The sequence below is a fragment of the Camelus dromedarius genome, chromosome 1 (genome assembly GCF_036321535.1).
Source record: "Camelus dromedarius isolate mCamDro1 chromosome 1, mCamDro1.pat, whole genome shotgun sequence".
In the NCBI taxonomy this organism is placed as follows: domain Eukaryota; kingdom Metazoa; phylum Chordata; class Mammalia; order Artiodactyla; family Camelidae; genus Camelus; species Camelus dromedarius.
Genome location: NC_087436.1, coordinates 17,035,311 through 17,052,089, shown reverse-complemented (window position 1 = coordinate 17,052,089; position 16,779 = coordinate 17,035,311). Strand labels below are relative to the sequence as shown.

At 32.5% G+C, this 16,779-nt stretch overlaps 1 protein-coding gene across 1 annotated transcript in view; it reads right to left on the bottom strand.

Moving 5' to 3' along the window:
• IQCM (IQ motif containing M) overlaps positions 1-16,779 on the bottom strand; it is a 280,897-nt gene that overhangs the window by 51,169 nt on the left and 212,949 nt on the right. Inside the window, exon 12 of the mRNA XM_064479062.1 lies at positions 14,495-14,656. Coding sequence (XP_064335132.1) covers positions 14,495-14,656 — 162 coding nt within the window. The remainder of the gene's footprint in view (positions 1-14,494; positions 14,657-16,779) is intronic.

Genomic DNA, 16,779 nt, shown 5'->3' with positions numbered 1-16,779 from the left:
GCACATGGCCCATCGGGTTTCTTATGAGAATTAAATAAGATTACTTAAATAAATTCAGGTAAATCATTTAGAACAATTCTTTGCACATAGCAAGCATTCAATACATGTGAAATGTAATTATTTTGCTTTATGTTTCCAGATAATATAGTAACTGAAGCACAGTGCTGGTTCACTAAATAGATGTTGATTTGCTTTAACTTTAAAGAATTCCGATTAATCTAAAATGTAAAGCCAGAAACCAAAATCACAATACCAGGTTATTCTTAAACAGTGAGCATATATTAAAGAACACACCTGGGTGCATTCTACAGTGTGGAAGAATTATTTTACTACTGACATACATAGGTTGTACATTATGTAAGCAATTCTTTAAAAAGACAGAAATAGTTCTTGACTTCTGCCCATACCTATGACAGTGTGTAGTGATGTTTTGCAAATAATTAGGCACCAGCGTCTACTATAAAATTCCTTTCCCACCCATCTCTTCTATAATTTTTCCTCTTCTGCTTTTAAATTTTACTCTTAAAATCTCTAACAGGAGCCCAGTAGACAGTCAGCTGGAGACTAATACACATAATCATGAAAAGCACAAATATTTGATGGCACCAAAACTTAATTTAGCAATTTTTTAGTTCAGAGGTCCTCAGAGTCCACGTGTATACTGACTAGGAAGAAATCTACTCAATATTCAACCTGCTCTGTGATTCTTTTGTTTCTCTGTTCTGCAGGTTCTTGCTACATAGTACCACAGCATGAACTTCAGAATACTTTTTGAATAAAGGAATATATAAATAAAGTTTTGAACATTTCTTTTAAATAAAATCAGTTAGAATCATTCACTTTTTGCATAGATATCTGTCAGACTTACTCTGAAAAAATGAGAGCAAGCCATATCACCAATAAAATGGACAGTATGAAGGGTGATGTGAATGTTTAAAAACATATGTGTGGTAGTCATGGTCACTGAGTCCTTCCCATGTGTGAATAAAGGAATTACAGTTAAAATTGTTGAAGGACCTCTATTATTTGCAACATGACACAAAGATCATTTTTCAAAAATAAAGTTACATGTTTTGTATGAACAACTGTCAATGTATTTATTAAATAACTCCAGTATCCTGGTGTTTGCACAACAAATGAAATCTGGGAGCCTCTACATTTAAAAAAATTCATCACTCACTATTTTCCCACAATAGGCAAACAATTAAAAGCTAAATAATCTTATTCATTGGTTGACTTTAAGTCTAAAGTATCTCTATTTATATAGAAATATCTATGCTACAAATTGTAAAGGCTTTAAGGAGGAAAGACAGCTATAGTTTTAGTAGTCCACTATTTATATACTTGTTTAAACTAAGGTTAACTTCAAAGGCATTTAAAATGTTCTATGCCCTCCAGGGTAATCTAATTTAACAGGTTATTTTATTCTAATATTATATAATCAAAATAGGATTCGGGCAGACTATATTTGAACCGAGATTAACATAATGACATACCTTTAATAGAAAGTCTTATCAGCTCCCTACAATTATCAAATGTTCTAATTTAACTGACAGTCGAACAATACAGAGGACAATTATAAAAATTCCAAAGTATTGTGAAAACATTTTTACTTCATTATACTGCAAGCTTGGGGAGAAAAGTCATCATTCTCTCCTGGGGATATTAACTGATTTTCAGCTTTAAATAAAATTTACATGTGATAAGGATCAGTTTTTATCTTATATGAAGTTTCATGATGAAGTACTATTTCCTACCATTTAACATACGTAGTTGGAAAAGGAAAGGAATTAAGCTTAAAACAGTCACACAAAGCAGCATTTGAAGGACCAAAAAGGTCCGAGCTAAAAAGGTTGGAGCCCAGTGTGTCTGCCGGCCATGAGAGCCGGGGCTCTTTTGCAGGGTCCGGCTGCCTCAGCTCCAGGCCTTTGCCTCACCTCCACTCCCAAGATAGAGCAAAAAGGAGAGTGAATAGTATTTCTTTGTTTTTGCTTCAGAAAATATTCAAAGGACAAAATGAGAAGCGAATTTTAAAGACTGAAAAAAACAAAGAGAAAAAAAAAAAAAAGACTAGTACAAAGACAGGGATAGTGGTGCTTACTTTGTTCAGAAAAACTAATTTTCACAAAAAGCCAGTATGGCTTAGGAAGCATGTGTGTTTGTGGTGGGCAGGCAGTGGCAGGGGAGGTAATGGGCCTGAGGAGACTCTGAACTTGAATCGTCGTCATCACAATTGATAGCTAAGATTACGACCTTGAGCAAGCTACTTAGCCTCTGTGTCCTGAGAGCCTCAATTCAAATGATTCTTTTTTAATACCTCCTGACTCCCCATAATGTAAGGGAATTGGGCAAAATGACACGGTAGCATCCCTTCCAGAGCTTCCATATTCTAGTTACAGGTAGTTTTACAAATTACTGGAAGAAAATGTGGTAAAATAATAAAAAGTGGCTATATGAAAGAAAGTGAACTCTTAGTCATATCTTCCTTTATTTACAATTTTACAAAATTTCTAAAAACCATCTTTATATTAAGTTTATACGTTAAAAATATCAATGTATAAGTACACTATAGCTGATCACTACATAATGGAGCAGTGCTTACTCCTTAGTAAACAGGTGTACTGTTTTTAATTATTGTTACTTTAGAAGGGCTGGTTACACATATTATGCATGTTTTAGTTGAGGGGACTCTCTTCCTGTGAGCAGGAAATGACTTTAGAAGCATGTTCACAGTTCTCCAAAGATGTTCAAAGTGTCTGCATCACAGCCCAGGCTCCTGTCTCCTGCAAAGCCCTTTCTCTGCCCTGCCTCTCAGGACTGCTTAGCAGAGCAACTGACAACTCAGTATGAGCTTGTTTTACATCAGTCACCACTTCACATCGTCTATGGTAGTTAATTATGTACGTGTATCATCCCCCTCAGCCTAAATCATAAGCACACAAGAGGGAAGCTGTTTTATTTACTTTTGAATCTTCATCATATTTATCACAGAGCATTGAACACAAGACACTCTATAAAGATTGTGGAGTGACTGAATATGTTCTTATTACCTTGAATTTTTGCCTCCATTATGGTTAAATTATATTTTATTAAATTAAAAATGTTAAATACTAAAGAACCATGTCATACTATATTACTGCCATATCACATTACAATAATCTTTGAAGGAATCCGTAGAATAAACACAAGTAATTTTAATATATAAAAGTTGAAAAAATGGCTTAAATGTTGTAGTAATGCTTCCCATATACATTCATAAAACAATAGTGCATAAATGCTTACTATGTGCTAAAGACTTTTGGTGTGGAAATAAGAAATACGTTCTCAAAAGCTTATAGAACTACCAAAGAAAGAGATAGTCCAAATATATATTTGCACATTTCTGAAGGTCTATAGTTTTAAATACAAAATTATTTTTAGACGGTTTTGAAAAATAAATTATAAAATGGTGTCATTCGTTTCTACCGTTTTTAGAAATGCTGTATTTTATCTTGATGTGACAAATATTCTTTTCACTATAGTTAACACAGCAAAACAAAAATAAGTGATATAAAGATAAACATATGAAGAGCAATGTAAAAATAGACAAAACTTTTGATTTTTAAATTAAAGAATATATCATATACATGGAAGTTTAAGATGACAATTTTCAAGTCCCTAAATCTCTTTTATTACTATTAAACAAGAAACGTATAGTAAAATGTGTAGAATATGTAGAAAAATTAGAAAATTCAGCCACACCAAAATATTTGAAGTCCACTGGATTCACACAATGTAGAGATTAAAATTTATATATTCTTACATTAATTTCATGCAACTATGTGAATATAGTAAATGTCATGCTATTCTGCAACATTTTTTCACTAAAGATATATCGTCAGTATATCTCACCCAACGTTCACAGCAGCACTATTTACAACAGCCAAGACATGGAAGCAACCTAAATGTCCATTGACAGATGACTGGATAAAGATGTGGTATATATATATACATAGACAATGTAACACTACTCAGCCATAAAAAGGAACAAAATAATGCCATTTGCAGCAACATGGATGGACCTAGAGATTATCATTCTAAGTGAAGTAAGCCAGAAAGAAAAAGAAAAATACCATATGATATCACCTATATGTAGAATCTAAAAAAAAAAAAAAAATGACACAAGTGAACTTATATACAAAATAGAAACAGATTCACAGATATAGAAAACAAACTTAATATTACCATGGGGGAAGGGGAAGGTGGAGGGATAAATTGGGAGTTTGGGATTTGCAGATACTAACTACTATACTTAAAATAGATAAACAGCAAGGTCCTACTATATAGCACAGAGAACTATATTCAATACCTTTTAATAGCCTATAATAAAAAAGAATATGAAAAGGAATATATATATATATGTATGTATAACTGAATCATTATGCTGTACATCAGAAATTAACACATTGTAAACCGACTATATTTCAATTAAAAAATTTTTAAATCTTCATATTTCCCTATAAGTAAATACTTAATAAAATAATTTTAATGTTCATATTGAATTCCATATTATTAATGAATCATAATTTATTTAACCATTTCCCTATTATTGTGGATTTACATTGTTTAAACATTTGCAGTAATTACAATGCTGTAATTGCTATCATATATAAATCTATAAGTATTACTTCTTTAAGATGAATTATACACATTCCACTGAATTCTAAAAGGATAAACTAATCATAATTTAATATTCTCTTGATGAATCAAAATAAATCATCTTTATAATACATTTATTATATGAAGTTGTAAGTGCTTGCTCTAGGTTCAGAATATTTGAGCTGAAATCCTGGTTGTACCACCTAATAGCTGGATGACCACACAAGTTACTTAGCCTTTCAAGGGCATAATATTTCTTCTAGTAAAATGTGTTCAATAATCGCATCTATCATACAGATTATGAAGATAAAATGAGAAAATCACATAAAATGTACAGCCCTTAGTCTTATGAGTTTGAAATTTATAAATATTAACTTTACATTAACTATGGCATTTTACCATCATAACAATCATGGCAGATACCAGGGGCTGCTATATAGTATTTATAAATCTATGTAAATATAATTTTTATAAAATTAGAGATTTTTAATATATGTATATAATTAGAAATTAGAATAATTCATACATTAGAAAGTTTTATATAAATATGTATATTATATTTTCAAATATATATATTATATATACATATATATATGAATGTGTGTATAATATAATCATAATTTATATTAACAAAATCTGAGTAAAGAAGGATATATATTGCCAAGTGATTTTTTTTTATCCTTGCCATTGTATACTATGTTCACCAATAATCAGGCTTTACAAAACCACTGTCTTAAAAAGAGTCTCCCTAAAAGTCTCAAATAGCCAAAGCAATCTTCAGAAAGAACCACAAAGCTGGGGGCATCATGCTTTCTGATTTCAAACTATGTTACAAACATAGTCATCAAAATAGTATGATATTAACATAAAAACAGACACAAAAATCAATGGAACAGAATAGAAAGCCCAGAAATAAGACCACATGTATATGACCAGTTAACTTATAACAAAAGAGACAAGAATATACAATGAAGAAAGGATAGACTCTTCAATAAATGGTGTTGGGAAAACTGGAAAGCCATATGCAAAAGAATGAAACTGGATCACTCTCTTATACCATACACACAAATTAACTCACAACAGATTAGAGACTTGAATGTAAGACCTAAAACCAAAACTCCTAGAAGACAACATAGGTGGTAAGTTACTTGATATGGATCTTGGTGATAATTTTTTGATTTGACATTAAAAGCAAAGGCTACAAAAGCTAAAGTAAACAGGTGGTACTATATCAAACTAAAAAGTTTCTGCACAGCAAAGAAAACCATCAATGAAATAAAGACAAACTACTGAATAGGAAAGAGTATTTATAATTCTTATACCTGATGAATGCATACAACTCAATAACAAAGACAAAAAAAAACTTCATTTAAAAATGGGCAGAAGATCTGAATATTTTTTATAAAGAAGACATACAGATGACCTACAGGTACATGAAAATGTGCTCAATGTCACTAATAAGAGAAATACAAATCAAAACCACAATGAAATATCACCTCACACCCATTAGAATGGCTACTATAGAAAAGATAAGAAAAAACAAGTGTTAGTGAGGATGTGGAGAAAAGGGAAGCCTGTACACTCTTGGTGGAAATGTAAATTGGTGCAACCACTATGGAAAACAGTATGAAGTTTCCTTAAAAACTTAAAAGTAGAACTACCACATGATCCAGCAGTTCCACTTCTGGACTTCTGGGTAGTTATCTGAAGGAAACTAAAACACTAACTCAAAAATACATGTACCCCCATGCTCAATGCAGTGTTGTTATTTACAACAGTCAAGACATGAAAACAACCTAAGTGTCCATCAATGGACATATGGATAAAGAAAATGTGGAGCATATATACACAATGGAATATTATTCAGCCACAAAAAGAAGTAAATCTTACCACTTGCAAAAACATGGATGGACCATGAAGTCCTTATGTTGAGTGAGTGACATAAATCAGAGGGGGAAAGACAAATACCATATAATTTCACTTATGTATGGAATCTAAAAACAAAACAGACAAACAAACAAACAAAAAACCAACTGAATTCATAGATACAGAGACTAGATTAATGGCTGTCAGAGGCAGGGGAGTGGGAAAATAGGAAATGGTGGTCAAAAGGTACAAATTTCCAGTTATAAAATAAATGAGTCATGGGGATGTATAGCTGGATGATTATAGTTAATAATACTATAATGTATTTCAAAGTTACTAAGAGTAGATCTTAAAAGTTCTTGTCACAAGAAAAAAATTATAATTATGTATCATGACAGATGTTAACTAGACTTCTTGTGTTGATCATTTCACAATATATACAGATATCATTATGTTGTACATCTGAAATTAACATGATGTTATATTCCAATTATAACACAATAAGAAAAAAAGAGTCCTGTGCTAAGTGGAGCAGGAGAATTTTTTAAAAATTTCTTAAAACAAAGTTAGTTTCCACATCTGGACTCTCCCATGCTCTTCCTTTTGCCTATTCAACTTTCTTCTATTCCCTACTTAGTAATTCTAATCTGTTCTGTAAGAATAAACTCATAAATCATCATCTTTATAAAATCATCTCTCATACTGCCAAATACAGTCATTCTCCTTACCTAGGCTTACAGTTATGCTTAATTGTTTCTATTAAGTCAACTACCATGTAATTTCTATTTTGTTTCTTTCTGCACCTATTTATTGAGAATAACTTTCCCCCTGACAGTCTTAAGAAAAGCCTAACAGTTCTACAGCTATGTAACAAGTTAGTATCAGAACTTGTTTTTATATCTCTTTAACCAATGAATTGTAGTTCTATAGCCACACTGACAAGCAACCCCAAAACCAATATTAAACCTATTTTATCAGCTGGTGAAAACGCACCTCAGTAAATATACCTCTGAAAGCCAACCAATCAATTAGTGAGAAATCCTACTTTTGAAAGTTAACTAATGAACAAAAGTTCCACTCTAGTAACATGTTTTCTGAAGGCCAGTCAACTAGCAACTCATTTCTGAGGGGTCACACTCAATCCTACGTCATTTCACTCCCACTAGTAAAAACCACCAATCACTGACTTGTATGCTGTGTAACAAATTACCCCAAAACTAGAGTTATAAAACAACAAACATTTGTCTCACATAGTTTCTGAGGGTTAGAAATCTGCAGTGGATTTTCTGGGTGGGTCAGTTGTAGTCCAGCTGTCACTGGAGCTGGAGTTATCTTTGCAGGAGTATTATGGTGCTGGCTCCACCACCATGTTGCATTACCCACATAGACCTCAGCTCCTTACTGCCTGTAGGCATATGCCCTCAGCTCCTCAGCACACCGATCTCTCAACAGGGCTGCTGGAGTGCCTTCATGACATGATCACTAGCTTTCCTGAGTAGCTTATCTAAAGGAGAGCAAGGGAGAAGCCACAAAGTCTTTTATGACCTAGCCTCAGAAATAACATACCATTACTTTTGCTGTATTCTTTTGGTAAGAAAGACCAACCCTGATGCAATGTGTGTACCTCCACATGGGCATGAATACCAAGAGGCATAGATCATTGGGGTCATCTTGGGAGCTGGCTACCACTCTTCTCAAAAACCCTTATTAGTATCAACAGTCTTCTTTACCTAGGGAGACTATTTAACGAACATGACTCTCCCTTACTTAGAAGGACAATGAACTCAGCTTTGAGTTTTTATTTCAGATATTGAGTGTTACTGTTATCCTTTGTCATTTAGAGGTGTTCTGTCAAGATTTTTTTTGAAGGTCCTCATTTGGTATCATTCTATTTGACTCATGGACTAATAAGAGTGCTCAGTAGGACTGACTGAGCCAAAATCTGACAGGGTTTTGGATCTGCTAGAATGTAAACACTTCTAGGGCAGGGATTAAGCATAAGCTTTAGTTATTTCTCAATCTTTGTTGCCAAGCATATAGGAGACACTCAATTAATGCTTGTTAAATAAATAGATGAAGAAATAAAATAATGAAACAATAATCCTACAATTTTTATTTTACAAAGATAAGCAGTAATGTAGTGAGTGGTAGGTTGTTGTATTTGTGCAACTCACATTTCCTTTAAATACAGACCTGATGCCATATCTTAATGTCTTCTTCCTCAGTGCTTCCAACTTGCTTAGTGAAATGGGTTGAGGAAATGAGAACCACATCTCTGATTTTATCACTGACATCCAAGAAAAAAAAAAGGAATTCACAGAACACACTCATCCCATCAAATGAGGAAGACCTAATTCATCATCCTAAAGAATTTTTAATAATTTGACCATAGTTAAAAAACGCTAGCCAGACATAATATAGCATTCCTGTTATCTTTATGTTGGATTATTCTTGTGAATGTACTAATGCTGAAATTTTAATCAACTGAACCATCTAAAATAAAATAACATTTTTTCCACCAGCAATTACATTTATCATGAAAACACATTCACATGATTTGCCCTTAACAACGAAAATCAAAGGAACATTAAAGAACATAAAAGAGGAGGCTGCAAGGTGTTTGTAGTTGGTAAAAGGGAGATCAACGGGTATATATCCAAACAATTTTTCAAGTTCAGTTGAACTTAAAATATAATTTTCAGTGACTACATTATTCTCCTCAAGCAAACAGGTACTCTGCAGGCAAAGCACAATATTGAACTAGCCATAGTACATTTAAACCTATCCAAATAATAACAGACCACTTCCTATGCTTGAGCAGATATAAGTGATATAAAATATATGGAGCTCCTTTCAAATCAGGATTTATTTGGGTTTTTCATTTTGTAATAATTAATGTTATAGACCACCTCGAAGAATGGGCTCAACACTCAACTTAGTTTTAACAAGAGTAATAAATGTCCATATTTTAAATAAGTTAAGGAAAATCAGGACAAGTCACGGTAGGGACTTTAGAAGGCAAATTAAATTACACATATATCATATAGCTACAAGAAAATATGCTCCCAAAAAGGAGATAAAAATGATGGATAGAAATCCAAGTAAATGCTGAGATGTGTATTTAAGAAGTCTAAAAAAGCGCAAAAGATATAAGCAGAACATGTAGTAGCTAGGATTATATTCACAATAAATCAGACTTATTGGATTATTATATCTTAGTCTGAGTTCCACTACTTTTAAACAAATGAGAAAATGTGGAAAATGTTTATAGAGAGAAGTGCCAAAAGACATTAAGGATTAGACAGAGGGCTTCTGAGGAATTATATTTTAAAAGGAATATTTTTAGCAGAAAGAAAGAGTCTTAAGCATCTATGCAGAGCTTTTATTTTGTGGAGAGTGAAATAGTTACAACTGCAACAAAGAGTGTGTAAGAAAAGAAACTCTTAACGTTGCAAAGTAGAAAATTCTGACAGAGGAGATCATAAAAATCAGACTTGACTGTCAAGGACAATTGAGTAATTTCCATAGTCTTTAAAGATGGGATAGATTCTCATTTGGCTAATGTACATCAGGTCTTGCCCGAAGGCAGTGGTATAAACTGAAGGGCATAAAAAAGATACCTTGTACTCATAATAGGTAACAAAACAGTGATTAGACCAGGAAATCTGCTTCCAGTATTAATTACATAACTTAATTAGCCACATATTATAAAGGTAAGTAAAATTTACTATATGAAGGGCTCAAAATGATGTATGACAAAGAAGTAGCAGAACTAGAGCTCATTACTTGGAATCTGAACTAATTAGAAACCTTACTGTAATACAATAATATGATTTCAGTTAAGAATGGACCAATGCTTTGAGAAAGTAATTTAATCATTCATTTGTATTCCCTAAATTATTTCCTTAAAAGATAATGGCTAACCTACCCCTTTTAAGGTATTATCATTAGAATTCCAAGAGTTCATTAATAAAATCTACAGCTTCCAGGCTGGAAATCCACCAAAGTCACAAAAGTACATGAAGGAGAAGAACAAGTCCAGCCTATCCGTGACAGGCCAGAGGGGCAGGGGTGCTTAGGGATAGACAGCTCATAGGGAAAGACAACCAAAGACATGTTAAAAGACTAGCCTTCCAGTCAAAACAGGGAGGAGAGCTGCTGCCACGAAGAACCTATATCTTCAAAGAGACAGAGTTTAAAACTCAGAGATGCTAATCAGTTACTCAATATTGTCATCTTTTCTTCTGTGGAGTGAATGAAAGAATGGCTCGTTCATGTGAAAAAAAAAAAAAAAAAAAGACTAGCCTTCCAAAATAACTTTCCTGAAAATAAGTTTGACAAGACATGTGCTCCTAGAAAAAAAAAAAAAAAAAATTACGGATTTTTAAAATTCATATTCTAAGATTATAAAATTATAATTCAGAAGAAATACTTTGTTCATATTCAAGCCCAGGAATTCTGGGATATAAAATATGGATATACTAAATATTTTTAGAGTGTGTATGGTCTTTATAATTTGTTAGCAACCCATGCCATTTGTAGAACATTCAGTAACTCTATTAACTACTTTTCAGCTCTTACTGATGATCTGTCTCTAAATCTACAGAGTGAAATCAATAAACAGGAGTGCCTACATTGTGGAGTATTAATGTTGGACACATAATAAATTCCCAGAGCTATCTTCCTTAAAATGTTTATAGCCAAGGAGTTACTGAGTTTCAGAAAGCACTTCTGTAATAGACTAATCTTTTTCAAGGCAAATACTGCAAACTCTTGTCAATCAATTTAATAACAACTGTAATTTAAAAAGATTCAAGGCCCAGTCACTTACTAAAAAGGGAAAAGAAAGCATAAAACTTCAGGAGATGAGCCCTCAACTTATAACATAAGGCCACTTGTGTATTTCCTTTCGATTTGTTTTATTTGAACCAAATGTTTACAAATGGCTCTAAACAATGAACACAAATCTTTTAAAATGTAATAGGTCACATTCTGTTAATTTTCAGGGGGAAGTTGCAAAGAGTAAATAAATTGCAATCAGGGTCCTGATTCACCTTATAGAATCTAAAACCTTCAGCTTTCTTTTTCATAATTTTCTTTCTCTTTCTTTCCCTCTTCTTCCTCTAGGCTACCTATCAGAACTGAGCAATTAAATATACCTTTACACGTGCAAGTGAAATGAGATTGCATTAAATTTGTGACTCTCTATAGATAAGTTCTAATATGCTAGTTCTAAAATGTAAAGATAAAAGTCATCTTTCAAAAATATTAGCAAATTAAATTTTAATATCTTGGTTCTTTAAATTTATGTTTTCAACTACTTCTATAGCTTTACTGAAGCATAAATGAAAAACTACACATATTTAAAATGTGTAATTTGACGAATTTTGACATATGTTTGCATCCGTGGAACCATCACGCATCACCACAATCGAGTTAATAAACATTTCCATCACCCCCCAAAATTTTGTAACCCATCACATCTCACTTCTATTTCTCATCCCCAGCCCAGGTAACCACAGATCTGCTCCTGTCTTAGGCCTAGTTTGTTTGCAACTTCTAGACTTCTATACGGATAGAATCATACTCTTGTACTCTTTTGTTGTCTGACCTCTTTCAGTGTAATTCTTTTGAGATTTAGCCATATTGTTTGTTACATGCATCGTATATATTCAATAGTCTGTTCTTTTATATTGATGAATAGTATTCTGCATGGATATATCACAGTTTGTTTATCCTTCCATCTGTATATGGGCAATTGAGTTGTTTCTACTTTGAGTCTTTTACAAAAAAGGGTCTATGAATATTTATGTACAAGTATTTGTATAGACATATACTTTCTTTTCTCTTAGGCAAATAGCTAGGAGTGGTATGGCTGGGTTGTATAGCAAGTGTACATTTAATTTTCTAAGAAAGCGTCAAAGTATTTTGCACAGTGTTTTTACCCTTTTACTTTTGTATCAGCAGAATATTGGTGTTCTAGTTGCAGCACTTGGAGTGTTTAGTCTTTTTAATTTTGGCCCCTACGGTAGGTGTGTAGTAGTATCCCACTGTGTTTAGTTTACATTTCCCTAATGCCAAAAATGGTGCACATCATTTTTGGGTTTGTTGGTCATTCTTAAATTCTTCTCTCTTCTTATGTTGTATTTATTTTTAAAATGTATTTACAGTAAAATTCATTCTTTTTGGTATATAGTTAGTTTTAGTAATTTTTAGAGTCATGTAACCACACTATGATCAAAATACAGAACAGTTTCATTGCCTTAAGAACTCCCTCACAGGACCTCTTTGTAGTCAAACCCTCCCAGCAGCAGTAAACCCTGGCAATCACAAGACTGATTCTCTCCTATTAGTTTTGTTTTCCAACATGTCATTTAAATGGAATCAAAATATAGACTTTGAGTTTGGCTTCTTACACTTAACATTGAAATTCATCCATGTTATTGTAGCAATAGTTCTTTCTTTTTTATTGCTGAATAGTACTTCATTGTACAGATGTTAACAGATTTTAATTATTCATTCACCAGTTGACAAACATTTGTGTTGTTCCAGCTTTTGGCATTTATGATTAAAGCTGCTATATACATTCATATACAGGTTCTGTGTAAGCAAACACTTTCATTTCTTTTGGGTAATTTTCAAGGGGTAGGATGGCTGGGTTTCATGGTTAGATTATATTAACTATAAGAAAAAACCAACATTTTTAAGTATTGGTTGTGCAATTTTGCATTTCCACCATCAATATATGAGTGTTCCAGTTACTCTACATTCTTGCTAGACTTGAATTATCAGATTTTTAAATTTTACTTTAGTCATTCTAATAGATGAGTAGTGGTAGGACTCGATGGGTTTTATTTGTATTTTCCTAAGGACTAGTAAATTGGTCATTATTTCATGTGTTTCTTTGTCATCTATATATTTTCTTTGTCTTATTTTGTTTTTTTACCAAAATACAAAGTTAATTAAAAGAGAGATAATACTATTAAAGATTAGTACTATTTCAACAAATAGTGCTAACATATTTGGATATCAATATGTTAAAAAAGAAAGAACTTCAACCTATACTTTGAGCTATGTAAAAAATATAACTCAAAATAAATCATTCACTGAAATGTAAAACCTAAAACTATAAAATTTCTAGAAGAAAATCTTCAAACCAGAGGTCTAACCAGTGTTTCTTGGATATAACAGTAAAAGCATGAATCATAAAAGAATACAGTGGTAGATCTGACTTCATCAACATTTAAAAACTCCTGCTTTTCAGAAGATATCATTAAAAGAAAGAAAGGATAGCCACAGACTGGGAGAAAATATTTGCAAAGTATATATATGTTAAGAATTTATATTCAGAATATCTAAAGGACTCTCAACACTTAATAACAACAAAAAACAATATAAAAGTGGCCAAAACTTTGAAGAGACACCTCACCAAGGAAGATAAACAAATGACAAATACATGACAAGATGCTACATATCATTATCTACTAGATAAATGCAAATTAAAACCACAATGGCACACCAATACATAGCTATCAGAACAGCTGAAGTTAGAAAAATTGATTACACCAAGTACTGATAAAGCTATGGAACAAAAGCAACGCTTATATTTCTGTTGCTGGTGGATATGAAATGGTATCACTTTGGAAAACAGTTTAGTCAAGAGAAATGCAAACACGTGTCTATGCACAGTCTTGCATGTGATGTTCACAGCAGCTTTCCTTATAGTATCACTTTTTTAAAAAACAACCCAAATGTCCATTATTAGGTGAACAGACAAACACAGTGTGTCTTCACTATTCTAGTGGGGACACCAAAGTGAAAAACAGCCACATTTTAAATTGCAAGCATAATACTTAAGAACTAAAGGTAATACTCTATAGGGCCAATGTAATACTCCACATCATCTAAGTGATGGATAAGTGTACTTACATAAAGCACAAGGTCATTTTTTCTTTATTATAAAAGAAAATAATACGGTTTAGTATCTTACCTATATACTTATATCCTTCTTCCCCATTTACTATGGGTCTCAGCCAAGTTGACCTAAGCCAATTATTATTACGCACATGGGCACCTTGAGGAGGGTAGAGTGTAAATAACATTTCAATTGCATTGGATTTCTTGGTGATTTCAGAGTATTTTTCACGGTCTTCTGTTAAAAAAAAAATTATTTAAAAAAAATTTTAGACATTGTTGAAAAATTTCTAAATGTGTTTCTTTAAGGGATGCAAATTGAATCCTAATGATTATGTTGATAACATAGTTTTCTTTAGCCAAAGATACTTCACCCAAAATAATTCCTAGCAAAAATTAAGACTTAAGGGCTTTAGTAGTATAATCGTCAAACTATCAGTTTAAAGCAGTGTTGTTAATAGCTTTAGAGAAAAGTAAGATAACCAATTAACAGCATTCACATTATACACACTATAACATAACCATATTTTATAACATGACCATGTATTTCTTTAATTGCCATTAAACAATGAAATCAGAGTAATCTGACAAAAATGTTGAGTAAATGTAGAGTTCCATAAACAGGAACTACTGAAATAATCAATATTCTTAGGCTTTGGTCTTTAACAAAATACAATAACACAAACATAAATATTTATATAGCACCTACTATATGCAAGGAATTGTTCCAATTGGTCTAAACCATTAACATATTTAACTTTCATAACACATCTATAAGGCAGACACTGTTATTATTTCCATTTTATATGAGGAATTTAAGGCCCAAAGAAATTAAATAACTTGCTTAAATCTTGCAATCTGTAAATGATTCAATTAAAATTTGGATTGTGTGAGGAAATTTTTATTTGCAAACAAATGCTTGTCAAGAGAACATGACCTGTGTTAACTAGTAGATAAGAAAGCTGGAATTAAAAAATAATTTGAATTGTAGAGTAAAAAATCTTCGGTAATGGCTCTTGGGCCTCCAGTTTGTGTTTTCAGATTTTGGTTGACAAGCCAATGTCCTAAAATTTAATAAGGCAGTCTCTTGAGCAGTTCATTCAAAGTGACTTTACCTAGAAATATTTCAAAGAAAAGAGAGATACTGATGTAAATCTTTATTTAGAATCCCATTATATTATCTTTCTTTCTCTTCCTATTATCTACCTTCCTTTCTTTCTTCCCCTTTATTTTATTAAATATCGTGTTTTGTGGTGCAGTGAGTATAAGGCAGTTTGACATAATGATTAACTGATTAAGAAAGTAGGTTTGTTGGTGGATAGTCAGCCAGGTATCAATCTAGCAATCAGAGTTTCTTTCTTTGAAACTGCAAAGAAAAAAATAAAGTAGGAAGAGCTAGCAATAACAGCAGCCTATTTGGTGTGAAATTTCACTTAAGCTTTCTCTCTTACTCAAGATTTACATCTTTCTAATTCCTTTAGCTTAAACAAGATGTTTAGTAACATTACTTAATAGGGTTATACTTACTTGTTTTTACAAAACATTTTATTTCCCATAAAGGCAAATGTTTCCATTTTGGGCACAATAAAATGTCTACGCTAAAATCTAAGCAGTGGTGAATACAGAACTGGCACTTTCTCTTACTGGCTTATCCTGACTGAAGACTAAGTAGAAATAAGTGAAGTCTGTGTAATGTTGAACTTGCCAGGATAACAGGATACAGTGATAGCTGTAGTTTCAGACACACACTGAAGGTTTCTAGCTCACAGCCTTGCTAATGCCAGCATTTGCCATCAGGAAATACAAATGGAGCCTTGCAGCTTAAATCAACAAGGCATAATGATTTTTGAATTACTGTACGTTCCTTTGTAATATCAAAGTTGATTACAAATAAGCATTTTTTATTTTAGAAAACATACAGCCTGTAAAACATGTCCTCTTCTTTTTGCTTTATTACGCATGTCATCCCAAGATAAAAACAGGAATTTAATTTTCACTGCTGATATTGATAACTTGTTATTTATGGAGCACCTTTCTTTTAATATACTGCTAAGTCAATATTGCTACGTTGGATTTAGATGTAATAATGCTGTTCTCAGAATGCGAAAGTGTAAGAGCTCTTCCTTATCCCTTCTTATCAAGCATTATATGTAGTAAAACTCTGAGGAGCTCAGATTCTTGTGTCTAGGTTTGGTGTGTAGCAAAAGCCCACACAATATTTACATGACTCTCTATTGCTCCCAGGTCACCAAGCAGTCACTTATCTTCATTAGAGGTAGCAGCAGCAGTGGCTGAGAGCAGAGGCTCTCAACTGCTTGGTCAACAACCTGGATCTGCCAATTATGAGCTGTGTGACCCGAA